Raw genomic sequence first — 26,861 nt, forward strand, 5'->3', positions numbered from 1 at the left:
ACAGTAACAGAGAAATCCCTCTATGCCAATCATTGGGGAATTCTTGGCAATAAACTCTGATCACAGTCTTCAAAATTTGATGCCATCTTTTCAATTCTGCTTGAGATTTTGAGCAATAAGGCAGTGCAGGTAAATTGTTTCATTAACAGATGCCCTCGACCTTATGGGATACATCCTAGCATATTAAAGTAAGTAGCTACAGAAATAGTGAATGCACTGAAAACGATCTTTAAAGAGTCCTTAGATTATGGAAAAGTCCCAGAGGATTGGAAAACAAGAAAGAGGTCATAGAGATGTACAGCATGAATACAGACCTTTCGGGTCCAACCCGTCCATGCCGACCAGATATCCCAACTATAGGCCAATTGGGTTACCACCTGTCATTGGAAAAATGTTAGACTCTGTTCTAAAGCATGTAATAGAAGAGCTTTTAAAAATCCATAATATGGTCAGCGGAATGTATGCCTGTCAAATTTAGTAGAATTCTTGGGGGAGGTAACAAATAGGATAGATAAAGCAGACGCAATGGATGCAATATATTTGGATTTTCAGAAGTCATCTGATTAGGTGCCACACATTAGGCTACTTAATTAGTTAAGAATCCAAGTGTTGTACATTAGTGTGGATAGAGAATTGGCAGATCAATGGAAAATAGAGAGTTGGGATAAGGGACATATTTTAAAGATAGCAACTTGTGGTATGCAGGAATCTGTGCTGAACCCCACAGTTATTTACGATATATATTAATGACTTGAATGAGAAGAGTGAATCTATTGAGAAAGTCTATACCCTTAAAACTTGTCTTTCAACATTTAGACTAAAATGTAATGCTGAATTATAGAACACATTAGTTGCATGCTAGAAAGTAGACAGGACAGGCCAGAAAAAGTTGGGGACTCAAGGTATGCAGAAGTTAAAAACATTTGTGCCCACCAAGTGATAACAGGATGCTGTAAGACAATTAAGAATATTTGCCTTAACATCAGTGAATCTGTGTAAACAGGACATCAAGTGATAGCATTCACGGCTGTTCCCTTGTGAAATTAATGAAAGCGTTTGATTCTGACACCGAAACAAAACTCGGTACTATCAAAGGTTTTGTAATTGATGGTCAGGTCCTTTTAATTATAATGGATTCTCATTGCCCCTTGCAAGCGAGACAGACATAGAGAAGAAACATCTTTGCTGTTACAAGACCCTGATTTGAGAGTTCAAGAGGACACTGGAGAGACCTCATCACCTCAGGGGATCTCTCATCCACCGCCTCCAACCTCATAGTCCCACAACCCCGCACTGCCCCATTTCTACCTCCTGCCCAAAATCCACAAACCTGACTCTTCCGGCCGACCCATTGTCTCAGCCTGCTCCTGCCCCACCGAACTCATCTCCGCGTACCTCGACATGGTTCTGTCCCCTTTAGTCCAAGAACTCTCCACCTACGTTCGGGACACCACCCACGCCCTCCACCTCCTCCATGATTTTCGCTTCCCCGGTCCCCAACGCCTTATCTTCACGATGGACATCCAGTCCCTGTACACCTCTATCCCCCATCACGAAGGACTCAAAGCCCTCCGCTTCTTCCTTTCCCGCTGCACCAACCAGTACCCTTCCACTGACACCTTCCTTCGACTGACAACTACATTGGCACCACCCCCACCTTTTCCTCCGCTACATCGATGACTGTATCGGTGCTGCCTCGTGCTCCCATGAGGAGGTTGAACAGTTCATCAACTTTACCAACACCTTCCATCCCGACCTCAAATTCACCTGGACTGTCTCAGACTCCTCCCTCCCCTTCCTAGACCTTTCCATTTCTATCTCGGGTGACCGACTCAACACAGACATCTACTATAAACCGACTGACTCCCACAGCTACCTGGACTACACCTCCTCCCACCCTGCCCTCTGTAAAAACTCCATCCCATATTCCCAATTCCTTCGTCTCCGCCGCAACTGTTCCCAGGAGGACCAGTTCCAATACCATACAGCCCAGATGGCCTCCTTCTTCAAGGACTGCAGATTCCCCCCAGATGTGATCGACGATGCCCTCCACCGCATCTCCTCCACTTCCCGCTCCTCCGCCCTTGAGCCCCGCCCCTCCAACCACCACCAAGACAGAACCCCACTGGTTCTCACCTACCACCCCACCAACCTCCGTATATAGCGTATCATCTGCCGTCATTTCCGCCAACTCCAAACGGACCCCACCACCATGGATATATTTCCCTCCCCTCCCCTATCAGCGTTCCACAAAGACCACTCCCTTCGTGACTCCCTCGTCAGGTCCACACCCCCCACCAACCCAACCTCCACTCCCGGCACCTTCCCCTGCAACCGCAGGAAATGCAAAACTTGTGACCACACCTCCTCCCTTACTTCTCTCCAAGGCCCCAAGGGATTCTTCCATATCCGCCACAAATTCACCTGCACCTCCACACACACCATCTATTGCATCCGCTGCACCCGATGTGGCCTCCTCTATATTGGGGTGACGGGCCGCCTACTTGCAGAACGTTTCAGGGAACACCTCTGAGACGCCCGGACCAACCAACCCAACCACCCCGTGGCTCAACACTTTAACTCCCCCTCCCACTCCACCGAAGACATGCAGGTCCTTGGACTCCTCCATCGCCAGAACATAACAACACGACGGTTGGAGGAAGAGCGCCTCATCTTCCGCCTGGGAACCCTCCAACCACAAGGGATGAACTCAGATTTCTCCAGTTTCCTCATTTCCCCTCCCCCCACCTTGTCTCAGTCGATTCCCTCGAACTCAGCACCGCCTTCCTAACCTGCAATCCTCTTCCTGACCTCTCCGCCCCCACCCCCTCTCCGGCCTATCACCCTCACCTTGACCTCCTTCCACCTATCACATCTCCATCGCCCCTCCCCCAAGTCCCTCCTCCCTACCTTTTATCTTAGCCTGCCTGGCACCCTCTCCTCATTCCTGATGAAGGGCTCAGGCCCGAAACGTTGAATTTCCTGTTCCTTGGATGCTGCCTGACCTGCTGTGCTTTAACCAGCAACACATTTTCAGCACTGGAGAGAGAGAGAGAGAGACCATTTTAGTGATGAAGCTGTTGAAGCCAATAGAAAATCTATGGATTGAATTCAATTGCATTTTGGGACTCTATGATGATATTGAGTAGCTATTACCGGTTATTAAATACAAACTCTGTAAAAGGTAGTGTTGATGAAGCTTTAACTTACTTGCTGTTCTTGCAAACCATTCTACAGATCTTACAGACTGCTCCACTGTCAATTCTAACTAATCAGATCTTATGTCTCGTTTGAATTTGAATCACAACCCTGAAAAGAAAGCATGTTTAATTCACAGACTCATGAATCAGTTTGAATGCAACCTTACGGTAACATCTCAGCCTCAGGTACAGAATGCTTCAGTGCTTAAAAAACAGGAGTCTGCTTCTAGCTTAGAAATTATTCTAGGCTTAACATTGAAGAGATTCTGGCACAATGTATCGGGAAGCCATTTTATGGTCAAAAGTTTGCCCTTCTTGCTAAGAAGCCATTTTCTAAAACAATTGTATCTGACATGTGAGCTGTGCAAGGTTACCTTATGAACTCTCCAATTAGCTCAGACTGGTACCTCTTTATGATAGGAGTTTATCTTGCTAGCAGGTGCTTAACTCGTTTGAGTATGTTTTTCCCAACTGATGAATGACTTAGGGCCTGTAGGAGTGATAAGTCAAGAATACCTGTCAATTAACTTTTCTTCCTTATGAATTATTGTCTTTCGCTATTAACTGTCTAATTAAGAACATGCAATGTTTTTGTAAACTTTTGTATAAAGGAAGCCACTTTGTATCAATACATGGGAGTAGCCTGCTGGGGCACTTTAAGAACTGGTACCCTTCTCTCCTAGGTTACTCGAACCTAGTTGGTTTAGGTTATAGGTATCAGTGTTACGTTGTAACAGTGATGCTGTTGGTAAATAAAGGAGATGACTAAAATTAAATAAATCTGTCTGTAAGAGGTTTTTTATTCCAGACCTCCAAAGAGTACGATCTCCGTGAGTCCACAAGGGATTCCCTGAGCCATCTCAAATCTGTACTTTAACACTATAGCCAAATTTGTAGATGACACAAGAATAATTTGAAGGCAAGTCATGAGATTGACACAGTCTAAACAATGTTATAGAGAGGTTAAGTAAGTGAGCAACATTTGGCAGATGGAATATAATATGGGAAAATGCAAGCACATTTATTTTGACATGAAGAGTAGAGCAACTAAATAATATTTAAATGATTACAGAAAGTTATAGAACAGAGAGATTTTGTCCACAAATCACAAAAAGCTGGCATTCAAGTTCATCAGGTAATAAGGTAGGCAAATTGCGGAGTGGGACCATTCAGCGCAGCCATTTTGGCACGGCCTGTTTGGCGCAGCCCATTTTTGCCACAGACCCATTTAGGTGCAGAATTATTTCGGCACAGCTTATATTTATTCCTTTTCAGGCTTAGTTAAAAGCATTAATGAAAGCAATAAAAATAAAATAATGTTTATTCTCTTTAGTAAAAATGTTAAAAACAAAAAAAGAAATAAGCTAATTACGAAAAATCTAAAATATAACGTTTATTCAAAATTATGGGAAATCCCTTGTAAATACTCCATCATTTCTCTCACTAAATCTTCTTACGCATGCTTCCCTGAATTTCTTTAATTTCAGCGGAATATCGTGCCCTGCTACGAGATGCTCATAGTAAATGTTAGTAAATGTCCCTTCCTCTGTGAACTTTTTGTAAACTGTCAATAAATTTTCAAATAACTGGATGTTCCACTCCAAGTTCGCATTGTAACCTCCTGTGGGTAGCTTCTGCATGATTGTTTGTTCTGTCCTCATTAATTAAAGTTTGATTAGATTCCCTCCAGTGTGGAAACAGGCCCTTCGGCCCAACAAATCCACACCGACTCTCCGAAGAGCAACCCACCCAGACCAATTCCCCTACACCTGTGGGCAATTTAGCATGGCCAATTCACCTAACCTGCACATCTTTGGATTGTGAGAGGAAACCAGAGCATCCAGAGGAAACCCACGCAGACACTGGGAGAATGTGCAAACCCCACACTGGCAGTTGCTCAAGGCGAGAATTGAACCTGGGTCCCTGGCACTGTGAGGCAGCAGTGCTAACCACTGAGCCACCGTGCTGCCTGTTCTTTCATGTAAATTCTGCATTCCAACTGAAAAAAGCGGTGGACGCCTACCATTTCCTCTGTGTAACCTTCTACCTACATAGTTATCCTCAAACCAGTCCAGCAGCGGTTGCAGTTCATCTGGAAGCACATCAGCCAAATGTTCAATAGCTTCATCAATGTTTTCAATAGGAATAAATGGAGCACCAATTATCATTTTAGCTCTCAAAGAAAACTCCGAGTCAATGTTAATAGATCTTGCATTTATTCCGATTGAAAACATTGATGCGCTTCTCAGGTGAACTGCAATGATGATGAGTATTTACAACAGATTGCCCATAATTTTGAATAAACGTCATATTTTGGATTTTTTGTAATTAACTTATTTTTTATCTTTTTGTTTTTAACATTATTACTAAAGAGAATAAACATTATTTTTATTTTTATTGCTTTCATTAATGCTTTTAACTAAGCCTGAAAAGGAATAAATATGAGCTGCGCTGAAATCGTTCTGCACCTAAATGGGTCTGCAGCAAAATGGACTGCGTCAAATCGCTCGCGCCAAAATGACTGCACCGAATGGTCCTAAACCAGGCAAATGGACTGTTGGCCTTCAGTTTAAATAGAACGGAGTATAAAAGTAGAAAGGTTTTGCCAAATTGTACAAGACACTTGTCATACTAAATATTGAATACTGTGACCATTTTTGGGCCTTTACCTAAGGAAAGATATACAGGTATACTAGCATTGGAGGTACTCCAGATAAGGTTGATAGGTTGGGCTATTACTCATTAGACTTTAGATGAATGAGAAGCAAGCTTATTGAAACATACAAGATTCTTAGGGGACTTAACAGACTAAATGTGGAAAGGTTATTGTCTTTTGTGGGGGAATTTTGGACCAGAGTACGTAATCTGTTTAAGAGATCAAATGGTAAATATGAATATATAACAACAAAGTAATACATGTTGGGATGTTACGTAAGTATAAGGTCTGTGTTGCATGCTTGAGTCAGCCTTGTGTAACTGCAGCCTGTCAGATGACAAAAGGTGAAGAAAGATGACCACGGCACAATATGAGGGTCTGCAGCAATCCAGAAGGCAATTTTGGCAGAGCCTGATTGGTTAAGGGGATATAATGTAGGCTTAGTGCCATTGATTATGCTAATGTAATGGGGATAGAGCGTGGCTTTTAAAACAACTTTATCGTACTCTCGCTATTCAGGGGCTTTCAGGGTTGTCTGCTCCGGTGGCCATAACTTTTGTTTGCAAATAAGGAATCCTCTGCATCTCCTGGTCATTCCTAAAAGGGGCTATCAACCAAAACAATCACAAATTTAAGTACAAGGTAAGGAGGCATTTCAGACAGTAATGAATCTTTGGATTCATTAGAAGGCTGTAAAGGCTGGATCATTAAGTATATTCAAGGTTGAGATAAACAGATTTTTCACCAGCAGAGGAATCAAGGATCATAGGGAAAAGGCAGCTAAGTGGAGTTGAGGATTATCGGACCAGCCATGATCAGCAAAGAAAACTCAATGGGCTAAATGGCCTATCTCTGCCTCTACATTTTTTGGTCTTGTATGTCCTCTATAGATGTAATTACCCATCTGTGCTCATGCCAAATATATGTCTCAGGCTTTTTGTATATTTTAAAATGTAAACCTTATATGAAATGATCTGCCTAATCCACATAGTTGTGCAGTACTGCAAATGTAACTGCATCGGTTGAACAGAAGCTAACCCATTTAAATTTGTTTTATTCATTCACAGGATGTGGCTATTGCTGGCTAGGCCAGCAATTATTGCCCATCCTTAATGAGATGACAGTTTCTTTAGTGAACATTAGCGAAATAGATGTTTTTTTTCCAACCGTCGACAATGGATTTGTGGTCATCATTAGGCTCTTTTAATTCTAGATTTTATTTTATTCACATTACACCATCTGCCATAGTGCGATTCAACCCAGGTCCCCAGAACACTACCTGAGTCTCTGGATGAACAGTGTAGATCGAGTATGGCACTGGAAAAACACAGCAGGTCAGGCAGCATGTGAATAGCAGGAGAGTTGATATTTCATCAGGACTGGAGGATCCTGCCCAAAACATCCACTGTCCTGTTTCTCAGATGCTGCCTGACCTGCTGTGCCTTTTCCAGCATCACACACTATCTACTCTGACTCTCCAGCATCTACAGTCCTCACTATCTCCTCTGGATTAACAGTTCAGTGATAATAGCGCTAGGCCATTGCCTTTGTTAGGAAACCATCTCCACAATCCTATACTCAATATATTTGCAGAATAATTTCTTTTCTGATATAATGACTGCTTCTGTAAAGTTCTGTTCATTACCTAAATTAGTTTACCTTGCTAGGTACATCTTCAAAATCATATTTGTCAAACTTAATTTCCTTGAAGTAAATCTTAGTTGATTGTGCTCTGATTTTTTTTCAGTGTTTTGCAACAGCATCTCTAATAATAGATTATAGTACTTTCCCTCCTACTGATGTAAGGTTAAATGGTCTTGTTTCTCTCCTCCTCTTTTATTAAATAATAGTGTTATATTTCCTATCTTCCAAATCATTCTAGCATATTATTCTAAGATATAGCAAGTTTTGGAAGATTCAAACTAATATACCCACTATCTCTGTAGCTAAGTATTTTAAACCCTAAGGTGTAAGCCATCAGATCCAAGGTTGTCTCTGTTTTACTCATTTTTTAGAAGAGAATCTTGGTGTTTGTTATAAGTATTTCATTCTAGAAGAAAGACACAAACAACTAAGTATTTCACCAGGCCGCAGGGTGTGAGAAAATAGGCAATATGGTCCACATCTTCCGTAACTGCGTATGGTTCAATAGAATTGAGCTCTGATTATGCCGTTTGTCCCCTCTAACCTTCTCTGCCATTCAGCAAGGTCATGGTTGATCTAATTGTTGCATATAACAATTGATTTGACTGATGTGTACCTGCATTGCATGCGTACTTGTTTAATACATAATTAATGAAAAATTTAGTGTATAACACAGTGGTTGCAATTAATGACATTTGAGTCTTTTAAAATATTCACAGAGCATTCGTATGTTGCTACTGATGTGATAATGTTTTTACCTCACTCCCCAATAACATCAGCACATGCTGTTGAAAAGTTATAACTTCTGTAATGTGCAAGATCTCTTTGAATTTGTTAAAGTTAGGGTCTCTGCAGCAGGATAGGTTGTTTTTGTAGTAAGCTGCTGAGTGTCTGGTACTAATCCATGCGCTGTTAATTTTATTAGTGTTACAGCTGGCAAATGTTATGTTGGGGCAGATTGTGTACATTGCTACAGGGCTCTTCTGTTTGTTTTCCACTATATTGAATTTTAGGATTGCTGACTTCTGACTGATCAGATGAACAAGTGATTGACACTTCAATTAGTCATTAAGCACTTATAATAAACTTTAAATAAAGATAACACCAACATTCCTGTTGACATTTGTCTTCATATCAAAGAGAGAATTCTTTAAGTCCTTGTTTGCTGATTTTGAATATATTAATCTGTTTATTGCTAAAAATTTCCTTCTTTCTGTTTTGCCTTTTGTATAATCATTCCTTTTCTGCTGTTATCTTACAGTTTCATTTTTTTTCCCCTTGTAATCCTTTTCTTCATTCTTGATCACATTTTCAACACCATACATATAAATTGCCTAGCCTTGGTTTTAATCATATCATTTTTTTTTTACTCACAAAAACCTTTTTATGTTCTGAAATGAAGATGTTTAAAATATTTTGTGTTCTGTTTGCTATTCTATAAACAGCACTGTGATCATAATCTAAGTTAGCCAAGCTTGAAAAGTTTATTTTCAGGCCTTATTCTTTTAAGTGTGGATTGGTTGGGAAAAATACAAAAGATCCGTTTCTCGTTCTCTCAACTTTAAAGCAGCACCTCAAAGAAAAAAGGGCATAAAATAAGTGAATGGAATGATTTGGGTTACTGCAAGTGGTATAGTATTTAAGGAGATATCACAAATCTGTAAACTACTTTATAGACTGAGATCTCTGTCAGGTACATAGATATGAATCTCAGGCAGAAGATTTGTAATAAAAGTATGAAGTACCTTTTGTACACAAATGAGAGATTGCGGAGTGCACGTTTAGGGCTTGCTGGACAAGTTTGCAGAATGTGTACTGCTCAGACGGCAGATAAACACCAACTGGGATCAAAAACAGACTGTTTTGGAAAGAGAAACATAGGGTGGAATCTAAGAAGCCCCTGAACAACATGGGTGATGGTAACAAATGGGGCGGAATCACACTACAAGTTCAGAATACTCTATCTTAATGTCGGAAACAACCTGTTGCATTTTATAAGCAAGAACCTGACATTGGGGTTAGATTCTCACTAGCAACTGGAGGACTATTGTTATTGACGTTATTAAGGACATGAGAACTAGGAACAGACCTCAAACCTAGCTCGCTGTTTAATATAGTCATGCTGTTCATCTTGTCCTCAAATTCACTTTCCTGCCCAGTTCCCATAATTCTTTAACTTGTTACAAATTGAAAATCAGTCTGTCTTAAATTTATTCAATATCCCTAGCACTCTGGGATAGTGAATTCCACAGATTCACAATGATTTTAGAGAAGTAACTTCTCCTCATCTGTGTTTTAAATCTGCCAGTCCTAATCCTAAAACAATGACCTCCTGTTCTAGATTGCTCCACCAAGGTGATCGTCTTCTCTTTGTCTACTTTGGCAATCCCCTTTAGCACCTTCTATGCCTCAATTAGATCTCCTCTTGTTCTTCTTAACTCTAGCCAGTAAACTCTAAACTGCTCAATCTGTATTCATTAAATGAGCCTATTATCTCTGGAATCAATCCAGTGAACCTTGAATTGCACCGAATGCTATTATAAGTTCTGTCAATTAAGGGGACCAAAACTATGTACAGTATTCCAAATGAGGTCTCACCAAGACCTTGTACAGTTGCAATAACACATGCCTGCATTTATACACCATTCCTTTAGCATTAGATGCCAAAATTCCATTTGTCCTCCTTATTAGCTGCCGAACCTGCCCTTCACATCTTTTTCAAATCTTTCTCCTCTCACCTTTAAAAATATGCCCCCCTAGTTTTGAACTCCCCCACCCTACCGAAAAGACCCTCGTCATTCAGCTTCTCTATGCCCCTCATGATTTTATATACCTCAATAAGATCCATCGTCAACCTCCTCCACTCAATTGCAAAAAGTCCCAGCCTATCCAGTCTCTTCTTATAACTTAAATCTTCCATTCTCGGCAGCGTCCTGGTAAATCTTTTCTAAACCCTCTCCAGTTTAATAATATCCTTTCTATAATAGGGCGACTAGAACGGCACACAGCACTCCAGAAGAGGCCTCACACCTGTCCTGTGCAATATCAACATGTTCCAGCTCCTATACTTGAAGATCTGAGCAATGAAAGCAAGCATGCTAAATGTCTTCTTAACCAGCCTGAGATGCAAATTTTGAAAAATTATGTATCTGAACCCCTAGGTCCCTCTGTTTTACTCTATACACTGCCCTACTATTAATTGAATAAGCCCTGTTCTTTTTCATATTACCATCTTGTCCAAATTAAACATCATCTGCCAGTCCTCAGCCCATTGACCCAATTGATAAGATCTCTTTGTAATCTTAGATAACCTGCTTCACTGTCCACTAAAATACTAATCATGCCTCATTCAAATCATTTATATAAATGACAAAGAAAAGTAAACTCAGTACCAATCCCTCAGGAACACTGCTGGCCACAGGCCTCCAGTACAAAAAACTAACCCTCCATTCCCCCTTGGCAAGCTCACCCTGAATCCCATGTGATCTCATTTTAGTTATTAGTCTACCATGCAGAACCTTGTCAAAGGTTTTACTAAAGTTCAAGTAAACAATGTCTGCCAATCTGCATTCTTCAATCATTTGGTTACGTCATGAAAAATCTCAATCAAGTTTGTGAGATATAATTTTCCTTGCAATATCATGCTTTTTTTTTCTCTAATTCATGCATGAGGACACCCAGATTCCTTTGCTTTGAAGCATTTTGAAGTTTCTCTCCATTTAGATAATAAGTTGACTTTTCATTCGTCTGATCATAATTAATAATCTCATACTTAGCTCTTTAAACTCCATCTGCCAAATTTTAGCCCATTCCCCTAACACAGGCATATCCAATTGTAAATTTCTTGATTGTTTATTGCAACTTGCCTTTCCACTTATTTTAGTGCCAGCTGCAAAGTTGGCGAGAATACATTCTAACCCTGCATCAAAGTTAGTAATATAGATTGTAAGTAGTTGGGGATCAAGGACCAAACTAGGTGGCAAAAAGATCCTTGTCATAAACTTTCTGTTTTCTGTTATTTAGCCAACTTTCTAACCAAGCTAATATATTACTCCTAATCCCATGTGATCTTTCTTGTGTTAAGCTTTTTGCATAACAGCTTACCAAATGCACATGTTGCCTCATTACAGAGAAAATGATGGTGTAGTAATATTGTTGCTGTATTAGTAACCAGAGAGACAGATAATAATCTGTGGACCCAGGTTTGAATCCCACCACAGCAGATGGTGAAATTTAAATTCAGTAAATCTAGAATTAAAAGTCTAAACACCATGATATCATAATTGATAATTATAAAAATCCATTCTTTCACTGATATCCCTCAGGGCAGGAAACTGCTCTCTATCTGGTCTGGCTATCGTGTGGCTCCAGACCTACAGCAATGCCCACTGAAATAGTCTATCAAGCCTTTCAATTGTATCAGCCACTAGAAAGGTAAAAAAGGAATGAAACCAGATGGACCACCTGGCATTGTTTAAGGTACTTTAAAAAAAGGCAAAAACAGCCCTGTTGACCATGTAAAATGTTCCTTGTTATCATCTGAGGGCTAGTGCCAATATTGGTACAGCAGTCTCTGTCTAATCTAGTCATGCTCATGAAATAATGTCTCTCATATAACGTTCTCAGACTGCACCATCACCATCCTTGGGTTTGTGCTGGCCCATTGGCAGGGCAGACTGAGCAGATTTGGTACAAGATTAGAGTGGTGATGGAAAAGCACAGCTGGTCAGGCATAATCTGAGGAGCAGGAAAATCGATCTTTCAGGCAGGAGCCCTTCATCAGGAATGCTGCCTGACTTGCTGTGCTTTTCCAGCACCATTCTAATTTTGTCTCTGAGCTCCAGCATCTGGAGTCCTCACTTTTGCCTGAGCAGATTTGATGGCACTATGATATACAATCCTCAGCATTGACACCAGGCTTCCATAAAGTCTCATGACATAAGATCAAACATGGGCAAGAGAACCTCCTGCTGATGGCCAAACATTTCCCTTCTACTGATGAAAAATACACCATGTTGTACATCACTTGGAGGAGGTACTGAGGCTGACCAAGCTGGTCAAGTTGAAAGGGATGTAGCTGCTGGACTGGATGTTTGACAGATCGTGAAACCGACATTGCCCTTGCCATCTAACTCCCACAGGTACTTCTCCCCATGACAGTATCAGTATGAGGGGCCACCACACAGTCCTTCTGGAAGCACAGTCTTTCTGGAGACATTGAAAATACTTTCCATCAAGTTGTGTGAATCCAGCATCTCAAAACTGGACATTCATGGCATGCCATGGACCATTCACAGCAGCCAAATGATACTCCAAAGCATATACAACTTCATGTACTGGTATATTCCACCACTCTACCATAACCATCAAGTCAGGGTATCAACCCTGGTTCAAAGGAGAATGCAAGAGGGCATGTCAAGAACAGCACCAGTCATTCTTAAAACTGAGATATCAACCTAGGTGATCCTCCAGAACAGGACTACCTGCATGTCAAAGTCCATAGCCATTACAATATTAAGTACCGGCTAATCCTTGTTAATTACTAGCTAGTACTATAATATCAAGGCTAGAGTGCTGTCTAAGCTGCACAGCCACTCCAAGGTTCAGTGAATGACGTCCCGATGCATTGACCTCCAGCGTTAGAAGTTGCTGCTGCGCAAGGACCTCATAAGTCCACACACCAAAAATAATTTTAAGTAAATACTGTACAGGACCCAGCAATCCCATAAGCAATAGATAAGATCTAAGTTCTACAGTAGTGCCAAATCCAGTTGTGAGTTGTGGTAGACAAGTAAACAACTCGCAGTGCAAAAGATAAAGCTGAGGTATTTGCATCTCTCAGGAGGAGGAGGAGGCAGCACAAACATCCCTGTTCTCACAATTGGGGTATCAAGCACATCAAAGCAAAAGATAAGGCTGAAGCATTCACAGCAATCTTCAGCCTGAAGTGCCAATTGAATGATCCATCCAACTCGTCCACATGTCCACAGCACCACAAATGCTAGTCTTCAGCCAAATAAGCTCTCAGCGCATAATAGTGTCTAGAAACAGTTGGAGGTACTTGATATTGTAACAGCTATGGACCATGATAACATGCCTGTAATTGTACTGAAGACTTGTGCTCTAGAACTTGCTGCACCCTCAGCCAACCTATTCCGGTACGGTATAAAACTACACAACATTCAGCATGAACTGCCAGTGTCATTCAGATAGACGGGGGTTTGATATGAGCTTTGAGAAATTGCTTGATCGGAATAGGAATGGTCATAATTGAGACACTAATTGCAGTAGTGTGTTTCTGACTTGTTCTTGGCCAGAGCAAACCAATTATGAGCCATTGGATTTGCAGTCAGTTAGCAAGCCATGCTGAATTTGTCAAAAAGCATTTCTAATCAAAGGGCCACAGAATACTTCAGTGGTTCTTTTCATTGTTTAAGGCAGATGTTAGACACCGTTTCTAGAAAGGATTGACAATCCTTGGAAGTCTGTTCCTAGAACAAAAGGTTAACAGCATACTAAATTCTACTTCAGTGGTGGCTATTGTTTCAGTGCACCATCAGTGGTTTTATTTTGCATTTCAGAGAAAATGGTTGGTGGCTTGAAATTGAATATTATGGTTCAGCATTACGGCTTTCAATTTCATTTTCACAGCAGAAAAATGCAAACAACATTGTTAAATCCATACCTTCACATTTGAGATAATTTATCAAAGAATGTTATTACTATTAACAGCAGTTCAACCTGTTCTGTCATGCTACTGCTGGCATTGCACAACAGGTTGTGGTGCTTTGGCACTGGCTTCCATATGTCATCACATCTGTGAATGTTGTATTTAGCAAACATTCTAGGGTCCTTGGCTAAAGCAATGATCTTGCTTGCAGCAAGTTTTCAAGGAGAAAAGAGTGTATACACTTGACTGTCAGATATCTGTGTATTTAATGAATAGCTGGAAACCAATAGTATTTCTTTTTGGAATTTTCTCCATATGGAATTTTGAAGTTCACAACTATATATAGCTATTTTCTAGTGGTTTGAAATGTTTTTAAAAAGAAGTGCATTGGTAAGGAGTAAAATACAATAAGTAATGATTGTAACATTACAGCCGTGATTGAAATACTGCTTTCACAATGTTGTTCGTGAATTCCAGAATATTAACTGAATGTGAAACATTAATATATGTCAACATCAAGATGGTGTGTAACTTGGATATGATGGAGTACCAGCTGCTTAGTGAGTCTTGTCTTTTTCAATGATAATTCTTACAAATTCTTGCAGTCTATCTATGCAATCACCTGATGAAGGAGCCACGAAAGCTAGTGCTTCCAAATAAACCTGTTGGACTAGAACCTGGTGTTGTATGATTTTTAACTAACTACGCAGTCTTTCTTACATACTGTAGTCATCGGTGACACGGAGAGAATATTGATCCAGTGATACAGAAAATTTTGAACAAGTAATTTTTGTTACATGAATGGATGGTTACCTGATGGACAAGAGGATGAGGCAGATAGTATGGGAGTTCACTGAGTAGATTTTGCTCTCCAACTCCTGTCAGTATTCGGTTATAAATACTGTTGGGAATGATGTATCTTTCCAGATTTGCAACCAAAGCCGAGTTCACAACAAACCTCTCAGCTGTTAAAACTGCCAGGAGAAAGACCTAGAAAGTAATAGCGATATGAGATTCTATAATTAGAGGGCAGGTGGGTCTTGCAACTGTAGATGTGATTCCAAGGTGACATGTTGGTTCCTTGGTATCAGTCTCAGGGTGTTGCTGAACAGTTGCATTCTGAGACAGGACCGCAATAAACCAGAAGCTGTGGTCCATATTGGTACAACAATATCACTAGCCAGATGGATGAGGTCCAGCAGGTAGATTTTAGAGAACTATTATTTTCGGAAGAAGATTAGCAAGTAGGACCACAAAAGTAGCATATCTGGATTACTTCTGGTTCCATGTGCTAATATGTGTAAAAGTAGGAGGATAGAGCAGTGGAACAAAGGGAAGAGCATGAGGGTTCTTGAGAAGTGTGGTTCTTGATGAAGGGCTTTTGCCTGAAACGTCAATTTTTCCTGCTCCTCAGATGCTGCCTGATCTGCTGTGCTTTTCCAGCACCAATGTAATCTTGACTGTAATCTCCAGCACCTACAGAACCCACTTCTGCCTTCTTGAGAAGTTGCAGAGAAAATTTACCAGATGGCTCCAGGGCTTATGAATTTTAGCTACAAGGTTAGGTTGGAAAAAGTCTGTTTCTTCTCTTTGAATCAAAGGAGATTAGGTGACGATCTAAGAGATGGGCAAGATTAAGACAGGTTTAGCTAAGGTAGAGAAAGAAAAACTTTTTTTCCCAGTTAGTTGACGATAAAAGGTTAAGGGAACACTGATTTGAGGTTTTGGACAAGAGATGATTGGAGGATGAGAGTAAGTTTTTTTTACACCATAGCTCGTAGTGACCTTGAACCCACTGAGTACACAGTAGGTAGAAATGGAGAAAATTGATCTTATAAAGAAATTTATTGAGCACCTGTGCAAAGGAAACTTTTTTTCCTTCTCGCGTGAGATGTGGATGGCACTGGCAGGCTCAGTACTTTTTTGCCCATGCCTAATTTGCCTTGAGTTGAATGACTGAGAAGGCAGTCAAGAGTTCACAACATTGTTCCATGAATGAAACTGTGAATGCATGGCTGAAATGATGGTGTAGAAGGAAAGGTTTAGATTCCTGGGGTATTTAGACCAGTTCAGAGTTGCTGGGCCCTATGCAGTCTGGAAAGATTGTACTTCAACAGGGGCAGGAATAACATCTTTGTGCGATGTTTCGATGATGTTGGGAAGAGTTTTAACTAAGTTGTCAGGGAAATGAGGGCTAGGATGTTGTATTAAGAAGGAAAAATGAGTTGTACAAATGACTGGGAGAAATAATGGCACTAGCGTAAAAAATAGTGAAGTGTTAGGCAAAGTCTAGCTAAGAAGAAATTGACTAAGATCCAGTCTAGGTGTACAATGCCGATAGTAAATGAATGGAGCATCTTAAATGTGATTGGTGAGCTTGAGTGCAAATAACCGTCTTGGAACCTGTCATAGTATTAATAAATACTGGCCTCAAAATAATAAAGGACAGGACTGAGTACTACATAACCCATTTACATGGTGTTCAGAATAGATAATGAAAAAAAGGAGGTTGCAAGGTTGATAAAGGAGAATATAACTACAATAGTATAGTGTATGTGTAGTATGTAGCACCTTTAACATAATGCAACATTCCAAGTAATTTCACCAGCTGTAGATATTTTTAATCAACCTGTTCACATTTGATGCCTGAAGCAGGTGGGACTTGAACCTGATAATTAATTTATTAGAGCTTTTGAGGAAGTTTCAACCAGACTAGTTGGAGAGGAAAGTGAGGACTGCAGATGCTGGAGATCAGAGCTGAAAAATGTGTTGCTGGAAAAGCATAGCAGGTCAGGCAGCATCCAAGGAGCAGGAGAATCGATGTTTCTGGCATAAGCCCTTCTCCTTTATGTTAAAGGTGCTACTTACTACACACACACTATACACTATAGATAGAGGGGAACCAATAAAAGTATGTTGTGTTTGCACTTGCAGAAGGCATTCGACAAGGTTGAGTCACAATATAAGAGCCTGTGGTGTGGGAGGTAGTACATTGGCATGGATAGAAATTGGCTAATGGTCAGGAAACAGTGGGGATAAAGGATCCTTTTTCAGGTTGGCACCCTGTAACCGTTGGGATTCCACAAGGATCCAAATTGGGACCACAACTGTTACATTACATTAATCACTTGAAGGAAGGAAGCGAATGTACTGTAGCCAGATTTTCAGAAAACATAAAAACAGGTAGACAGGCAAGCTGCAAGAAGGATACAGACAGTTTACAGAGAGATATTGATAGGTTGAGTTAGCAAATGGAGTACCATGTGGACAAGTGTGAAGTTCATTTTGGAAAACAGAGAAAAACTACAGAAAGCTGTAATATTGAGGGAATTGGGTGCACTTGTGCATGGAAACACAGAAAGGTGGCACACAGGTGCAGCAGGTAATCAAAAAAGCTAATGGAATGTTGGCCTTTATTTCAAGGGAGGTGGAGTATAAGAATAGGGAAGTCTTGCTGCAACTATACAAGGTGCTAGTTGGGCTACTGAGTGCAGTTCGGATCTCTTTATTTAAGGAAAGATATCGTTTCATTGGAGGAAGTTCAGATAAGGTTCACGAGAATGATGCCTTGTATGGAGGGATTGTTTTATGAGCAAAGGCTGAACAGATTGGGACTGTACACAGTAGAATGTAGGAGAGTGAGAAATGATCTCATTGAAACATATTCTTAGAAGGCTTGACATGGTAAATGACGAGAGGATATTTCCCCTTGTGAGAATGCGTGGGACCAATAGGCATAGTCTCAGAATAAAGGGATGCCATTTTAAGACTGAGATGAGGAGGAATTTCTTTACTGAGGGTTGAGAGTCCTTAGAACTCCTTGCCACAGAAAGCTGTGTGTGCAAGACCCTTGTGTAATTTTATGGCTGAGATATATGGATCTTGTTTTGTAGGGAAATTGAACTTGCAGCGTGGGTTGGTACCTGGGACTTCGATGTTGTGGCCATTACAGAGACGTGGGTAGAACAGGGACAAGAATGGCTGTTGCACGTTCCAGGGTTCAAATGTTTTAGTAGGATCAGACATGGGGGTAAAAAAGGGGGAGGCGTGGCATTACTTGTCAAAGATAGTATCACAGCAGTGGAATGGACGATGGAAGAGGACTTGCCATCTGAGGTAGTTTGGGCTGAGGTTAGAAATAGGAAAGGTGAGGTCACCCTGTTAGGTGTTTTCTACAGGCCTCCTAATAGTCCTAGAGAAGTAGAGGATAATATTGCGAGGATGATTCAGGAAAAGAGTGAAGGTAGCAGGGTGGTTGTTATGGGGGACTTTAACTTCCCAGATATTGACTGGGAGAGCTATAGCTCGAGTTCATTAGATGGGTCGGTGTTTGTACAATGTGTGCAGGAGGGTTTCCTGACACAATATGTCGACAGGCCAACAAGAGGGGAGGCTATATTGGATTTGGTTCTAGGTAATGAACCAGGCCAGGTGTTAGACTTGGAGGTAGGTGAGCACTTCGGGGACAGTGACCACAACTCGGTGACTTTTACTTTAGTGATGGAGAGGGATAATCGTGCGCCGCAGGGCAAGAGTTATAGCTGGGGGCAGGGAAATTATGATGCAGTGAGGCATGACTTAGGATGTGTGGATTGGAAAAACAGGCTTCAAGAGAAGAACACTAATGAGATGTGGGGATTGTTCAAGGAGCAGCTACTGCGTGTCCTCGATAGGTATGTACCAGTCAGGCATGGTGTAAAGGGCCTTGTGAGGCAGCCGTGGTTTAGTAAGGAATTGGAGTCCCTTGTGAAAGGGAAGAAGGCGGCATATGTAAAGATGAGGCGTGAAGGTTCAGTAGGGGCGATTGAGAGTTATAAGGTAGCCAGGAAGGAGCTAAAGAGGGAGCTAAGAGAAGCGAGAAGGGGACATGAAAAGTCTTTAGCTGGTAGGATTAGGGAAAACCCAAAGGCTTTCTATAGGTATGTCAAGAATAAAAGGATGACTAGGGTAGGTATCGGTCCAGTCAAGGATAGTAGTGGGAAGTTGTGTGTGGAGGCGGAGGAGATTGGAGAGACATTAAATCAGTACTTTTCATCAGTATTCACTCAGGAACAGGACACTGTTGCTGATGTGAATATGGAATCACAAATAATTAGAATGGATGCCCTGGAAATATGCAGGGAAGAGGTTTTGGGAATATTGGAAAGGATGAATATAGATAAGTCTCCTGGGCCTGATGGCATTTACCCCAGGATCCTATGGGAAGCTAGGGAGGAGATAGCAGAGCCATTGGCCTGGATTTTTATGTCGTCATTGTCAACGGGAATAGTACCAGAGGACTGGAGGATAGCGAATGTGGTCCCATTGTTCAAGAAAGGGAGTAGGGATAGCCCTAGTAACTATAGGCCAGTGAGTCTGACTTCAGTGGTGGGCAAAGTCTTAGAGAGAATGGTAAGGGATAAGATTTATGAACATCTGGGTAGGAATAACGTGATCAGGGATAGCCAGCATGGTTTTGTGAAGGGCAGGTCGTGCCTCACAAACCTTATTGAGTTCTTTGAGAAGGTGACTAAGGAAGTGGACGAGGGTAAAGCAGTAGATGTTGTGTATATGGATTTTAGTAAGGCGTTCGATAAGGTTCCCCATGGTAGGCTAATGCTAAAACTACGGAGGTATGGCATTGAGGATACATTAGAGGTTTGGATTAGGAATTGGCTGGCTGGAAGGAGACAGAGGGTAGTAGTTGATGGATTATGTTCATCTTGGAGCGCAGTTACTAGCGGTGTACCACAAGGATCTGTTTTGGGACCATTGCTTTTTGTTATCTTTATAAATGATCTAGAGGAAGGACTTGAAAGCTGGGTAAGCAAGTTTGCGGATGACACAAAAGTCGGTGGAGTTGTGGATAGTGAGGAAGGAAGTGGTAGGTTACAGCGGGATATAGATAAGTTGCAGAGCTGGGCGGAAATGTGGCAAATGGAATTCAATGTAGCTAAGTGCGAAGTCGTTCACTTTGGTAGGAATAACAAGATGATGGATTACTGGGCTAATGGTAGGCTACTTGGTAGTGTGGATGAGCAGAGGGATCTTGGTGTCCATGTACACAGATCTCTGAAAGTTGCCACCCAGGTAAATAGTGCTGTGAGGAAGGCATATGGTGTACTGGGCTTTATTGGCAGAGGAATTGAGTTCCGGAGTCCTGAGGTCATGTTGCAGTTGTATAAGACTCTGGTGAGGCCTCATCTGGAGTATTGTGTGCAGTTTTGGTCGCCATACTATAGGAAGGATGTGGAAGCTTTAGAACGAGTGCAGAGGAGGTTTACCAGGATGTTGCCTGGAATGGTAGGAAAATCTTATGAGGAAAGGCTGAGGCACTTGGGGCTGTTCTCATTGGAGAAGAGAAGGTTTAGGGGAGATCTGATAGAAGTGTATAAGATGATTAGGGGTTTAGATAGGGTAGATACTAAGAACCTTTTACCGCTAATGGAGTCAGGTGTTACTAGGGGACATAGCTTTAAATTAAGGGGTGGTAGGTATAGGACAGATGTTAGGGGTAGATTCTTCACACAGCGGGTTGTGAGTTCATGGAATGCCCTGCCCGTATCAGTGGTGAACTCTCCTTCTTTATGGTCATTTAAGCGGGCATTGGATAGGCATTTGGAAGTTATTGGGCTAGTATAGGTTAGGTAGGATTCAGTCGGCGCAACATCGAGGGCCGAAGGGCCTGTACTGCGCTGTATCCTTCTATGTTCTATGTTCTATGTTCTATGAAATCCAGAGTTATGGGAAAAAGGCAGGAAAGTGGACATGAAGAATGTCAGTTCAGCCATGATCATGTTGATTGGTGGAGCAGGTTTGAGGGGCAAAATGGCCTGCTTTGTTTCTTATTTTTTGTAGTATTATGGTCTAACAGATTGGTTTGAAAGTACTTTCATCCAGCTTTGATGAACTGAAAAATAATCAGTCTGCTGTAAACAAAACCTACTCCTAAACCAGTTGGCAAAACTGGTCAACAAACTGTAATCTGGAATTAGAACCATACTGCCTAACAAACACTGCAGAGAATTATTTTTAAAACAGGTAAGAAATGTCCTGATGGTCTGTGAATCAAGAAAAAAAAGATGCCTTTTGTAGATGCTTTTCAAAATCATATCAGCCCATGGAAGGGAATCCCAGATATTGAAATCAGATGATGGAACTTGAAAATCTGTAGTCCCTTTTTTATCACCATACTGATATATTTGTCTGCCCAACAGAGCACCACGTTTCAGAGGGTACCAGCAGCAAGATAGCCAGGAATTGCTTCACTATCTGCTGGATGCCATGCGGATTGAAGAAACTAAGGTAATACATGAAATTCTCCTCTATTGGAACCTTATTCAAAAGTATCAATAGGCAATTAAAACCTTTCCCATTCATATTGTACTAATATTTCCAAGTGGTTAATATGTAAGAAAATCACTATGTATGATTATTGCATGGTTGAAACCATTATTACACATCTCTGAACAGGGACTTGAATCCAGGCCTTTTGCTCCATAAAACCATAAGGCTGTAAGATATAATTGTAGAATTAGGCCATTTGGCCCAGCAGGTAAGCTCTGCCATTTGATCATAGCTGATACGCTTCTCAATCCCATTCTCCTCCTTCCTTCTGTCCCTAAATGATTTGGCCAACACAGCCTCCTGTGGCAATGAGTTCCACAGATTTACCACCCTCTGGCTGAAGAAATTGGAAATCATCTTAGTTAGAAAGGGGTCTAACTTTGAGGTTGTGCCCTCAGGTCCTAGTTTCTCCTACTTATGGAAACATCCACTTTATCCAGATCATTCAATATTCTATAAGTTTCCATGAAATCCCCCCATATCCTTCGGAACTCCAGTGATAAGAGTCCCAACCTGTTTTGCCTTTACTCAAAAAATAATCAGGAATGAGCCTGGTGAATGCCTTATGCCCGAAACTTCGATTCTCCAGCTCCTCGGATGCTGCCTGACCTGCTGTTCTTTTCCAGCATCACATTCTCAAATCTGATCTCCAACATCTGCAGTCCTCACTTTCTACTAGTTGATTACTGCAAAGCCTCTTCCAAGGATGGCTACCTTGAAGAAATTCTCCTCCTCTCCCTTGTTCCTGATGAAGGGTTTATGCCCAAAATGTCGATTCTCCTGTTCCTCGGATGCTTCCTGACCTGTTGTGCTTTTCCAGCACCACACTCTCAACTTCAGGCTGAAAAGAAGTGAGTAACTTTTGCACCACACAACTCCCAGGCAATGACCATTTCTAATAAGAGACAATTTAACCACCTTCAATAGATGATCAATAACATGAATATCGCTGAATTCCTCACCATCAACATCTTGGGGAGAGGTTACTGCTGACCAAAACCTGAACTGAACTAACTTGTGACTATAAGAGCAAGTTCCTCATTAGAAATACATGTAACTCGCCTTCTGACTCCTCATAGCCTGTCCACATTTACAAGGACAGTCACAAGTGCGATGGAATACTTCCAGCTTGCCTGGATGAGCGTAGCACCAACAACACTCAAGCTTGACACCATCCAGAATAAAGCAGTCCACTTGATTGCACCATCTTCGCAAACATCCATTTCCTCCACCACTAACACTTAATAGCAGCAAAATGTACATCGACAAGATGCATTGCTGAAAATCATTAAAGATCCTTACAAGGCCACAACCACTTCCATCCACAAGCAACATGCACTCTAATTCTTTTACTCGCTGCGTTGCCCTCCAAGGTCCATGTGCAGCAGCGACTTCCAGAACTGGAAGTCAGCATGTGATTGGTCTATCAATGCTGATTGTCATGTGCCAAATGTCATGACAGAAGCGTGCACGCTGATCAGTTTAGAGGGAACATTGCCTAGGAGGAATTGAGCAGCAGACACATGGGAGCATCACCACCTGCAAATTCTTAAAGCCATTCAACACCCTGACCTAAAAATACCTTGTCGTTCCTTCAGTGTTGTCTGATTAAATTCTGGCATTGTGGGCGGACAGCATTGGTTCAAGAAGGCAGTTCAAAATCACTTTCTCAAGGACAACTAGGGACTAGAATAAACCCAAAATTAAACAAGAGGCATTTGAGTCATGATGGTCATGGAAAGTGCTGTATTGATGTAAGTCTGTCCATCTTTTGAGTGTGCCAGCACCACAGGAACAGCTGTGGTTGCTAGAAGGTTTCACCATCACTTGAAGTGAAATGGCATCCTGTGAATGAATACTTTTTTAAAAAAATCTACTTTTGCATATCAGTATTTCTGTTTTAGAGAACTGGTATCTGCTCACTGCTGAAGTATTTTATTTTTAGTGTTACCATAAGTTTACTTTCTTGAAAGTTAAAATATTTTATATATCCAGCACTTCTCATGGCAACATTGACCTTCTTCTTCAACAGGTCAACTAGGGTAATAGAGAAAGTGAGAACTAAGGCAAAACAGCAATAATGATGTGGGGGAAGGAGTAAGATGACAGTTAGCTGGCCAGGCCAAATGTTTAATTGTAACCTGTTGAAAATCTGCATTAAGGAACAACGTTTCATTGTAAATTTCATAAAATGACAAAAACTGGATTACTAGAAAAGAAATGTTGTAAATGTTGTTTCAGTTAATATTTTGTGTTTGTGACAAGAAAACTGCCTTTATGCTTGCCCTGTACCAGACAACATACTCTGTTTAACAGTGCCTGATGAGATAAACCTACCAGTGAAAATCATGCAAGATGCCCAAAACATTTTCTGCCTCCTCTGAAAACCAGAACAACTGCAATTCAGGCAAATGTATAGACTAAGGTTATTTATTTGTACTTTAATTAATATACAGGAAAAAAGCAACAATGCCATAATAAGAAGTTGGAATCAGCCCATAAACAATTATATATTCCTTTAGAATGTGTTTCTTAGTCAGTTAAACTGCAAGATATTTGAACCTAAAATTGGAAGTTTATTTCTGGCTCATCAACTGTACATGTCTGTATTTATTGTATGTGCTTAATCTAATTTTTCCTTTGATCTGTGAAATTTGAAATTCCTGTCAGAAATAAAGTTAGTAGGAAAAACAACACTTTCAGTGATTGGTTCATTTTAAACTTAAATTGTTTATAAAACATCCCAAATTAACCAGTCAAAAAGCCTCATAAGCCACAGCTAGCATCGTTAAAGGAGCAATGATATATACTGATAAGTAGCTGCGCACACATCTGGTTTCTTAAGTGCCTGTTAATGTTCTAACCATATACAATTTGATTAGTACTAATAAAAAGGCCCTCACATCCTGACTAATTTCCAGGTCACTCAATTTGGTCCGGTCACATAGACCGTCCTCTACTGTGACTTATAATAAGAACTCATTGGAAGACCTTCAACTTGAACAGTGGAATACAATGCAGAATTTTTTTTTATCATAAGCTTTTAAGCAGTTTTGGATGAAGTACATCAGTGTGCTGGAGTATCCCAATTAGTTATTTCTATTAATTTGAATGTCCAACAGTGGAAGAAGTTACCTGGGAAAGTGCCAGGAAGCTACTTTGTTGAATGAATGAATGAATTAAATAAATGAAAAAAAAGTTAATTCTTGTAATTTTGATTCCTCTACATTTAACAATTTAGAAATACCATACAGAGATCTTAAAGGGTACTCTGCCTGCTGTCTTACTGTTCAGAAAATTTTAACATGGGAGAAAAATTAAGCTAAAAATGTCCTTGGAGTTCTTATGAAGTCCTCTGCCAAGTTAATGTTCATTAGGTGTAAAACAAAAAATGCAGAAATTGCATTATATTCAAATTGCTTGTAATTGTATTGACTCATGACTAATGTATCATTTTTCACGTTGTATCATGGTTGATGGTGCTTTGTATCATGTAGTGAAGTCTGTTTTCAATTTAAATTATACATTATTTTTGACTCGTTGTGTATCCTTGGGCAGAGTAGTAAGGGACACAGCTACGAGGCAGAAACATAGCAATGACTTGAAGGGCTCTAGACGGTGTGACAAAATTAGACTGGCAGGTCTATGGATCTATTCAAAGTGCACAGCAGTGACAGTTGTGCCAGTCAGAACCACGGGTACCCGAGTAGCACAGCATTGTCTGTCCTGGGAACACCACAGCTGTTAATCGAGTTATTGTTGTGGAGTGTCATAACCATGTGGTGTCGAGAGAGGGAGAGAGCCTGCAGCGACGTGCCTGCCACCGGAATCCTTTAGCAGGATTGCCACCACGAACATTCTCTTGTTCAGGTTGTTTAGAAACCCCATGAAGGATATGTTGTAATGTGCATGAATTATCCGTGCTAGTGAGCTTAACAAAACTCTTCTAACTTGATGACTGAGTTTGTCTTCTCTGAGACACCATATAAGGAGAAAAACTGATTATTGATATAACCTCTTATAGTTCAGGTTTAGATGCATTATTCTTGAGTTCCTTAAACAAGCCTGTTGTTGTAGATTACAGTTGCAATTTGTACTGGAGTTAGATAAAGGGGAGAAGCTTTAAAGATGATGGGAGAATGATAATTGGTACGTCCCTTAGGGCAATTTCTTCCAATATTATTTGCAATAGATTGATTAGTGCAAAGGCTTAGAAAAAGTTGGAGCCTGCTGTTTATTGATTAATGCCTTTCACCATAGTCACTAGCACCCTGACCATGCAGGGATGATGTCTTTGTTTGACCTAAATAAATGGTTCAATGCACAAAGCTTCACAAAAGGGGCTGTTGATAGTCCGAAACCTATTTAGCGGTACTCAGCTGAGCAATTACCAATTCACTGCTAGCGTGATTATATTGTGGTCACAGGGTGGAAAGGGCAAATTGAAAACAGACTCACTGACCTGGCCACATTCTCAAATTGGCTAATATTGCTTAAAAGTAGGGCAACAAACACATTTGGATATGTAGTATAAAATTTTTATTTTAGGAGTATCTATATACCAGTTGGTGTGGATTTTGAGCATAGTTCTGTTTAAAGTGTGGATTCTAAAAGAATAATAAATACCGGATATATTATTTTTCTCTTAATAAGATCTTAGTCATATGACTTATAAACGGTCATATTACTATATTAGCCCTTGATAATTAAAGCATTTTTGGAATTATTCAGTCCTTTAAAAGATCGTGCAGTCGTTTGAAATTGATCAAGCAAAGACCTTCTGTTCCATGGAAAACTATACAGCTCATAAATATCGAGCCCAGAACTTCCTATTTTTTTTTATCAAGCTTCCCAAATTAACAGCATTGTATATTGGCAAGTGTAAAAACAAGACTTGCAACGAGTGCCTCCCTGGGATAGCACATATGAAGTAAGGCCCTTCTGTTTCTGGTATCATTACAAAAGTTAACGATTCAACAAAAGTTAAAGATTTTAAGAAGTATGCAGAATTACTCAATTTACCTGTCCTTTAGATTCAGGTTGACTGAAAACACAGACCATAGAGTCATCAAAGTCTATAGCAGAAAAAAGACCTTTGGCCCATCAAGACTGCACTGGTCAAAAACAATCACTTAACTATTCTAATATGTGTTTCATTGAAGACAAACTCAGTCATCAAGTTAGAAAGGTTTTGTTCAGCTCACTAGCAAGGATAATTCATGTATTTGGCCTTAAGTTGTTTGGCATTGCAAGTGTACATGTAACTATGTCTTATGAGCATTTTCACTTCTACCACCTTTAAAGGCAGTGAGTTCCAGATTTCCACCGTCCTCCGAATGATTTTTGTTTTGTCTCATTTACTCTA

At 40.6% G+C, this 26,861-nt stretch overlaps 1 protein-coding gene across 3 annotated transcripts in view; it reads left to right on the forward strand.

Annotated features, from left to right (window-relative positions):
• usp45 (ubiquitin specific peptidase 45) overlaps positions 1 to 26,861 on the forward strand; it is a 158,454-nt gene that overhangs the window by 99,180 nt on the left and 32,413 nt on the right. For all 3 annotated transcript variants that reach the window (XM_060850186.1, XM_060850193.1, XM_060850202.1), the window contains one exon: positions 21,367 to 21,454. In XM_060850186.1, the coding sequence (XP_060706169.1) occupies positions 21,367 to 21,454 (88 nt within the window). The remainder of the gene's footprint in view (positions 1 to 21,366; positions 21,455 to 26,861) is intronic.

Source organism: Hemiscyllium ocellatum, chromosome 3 (assembly GCF_020745735.1).
Source record: "Hemiscyllium ocellatum isolate sHemOce1 chromosome 3, sHemOce1.pat.X.cur, whole genome shotgun sequence".
Classification (NCBI taxonomy): domain Eukaryota; kingdom Metazoa; phylum Chordata; class Chondrichthyes; order Orectolobiformes; family Hemiscylliidae; genus Hemiscyllium; species Hemiscyllium ocellatum.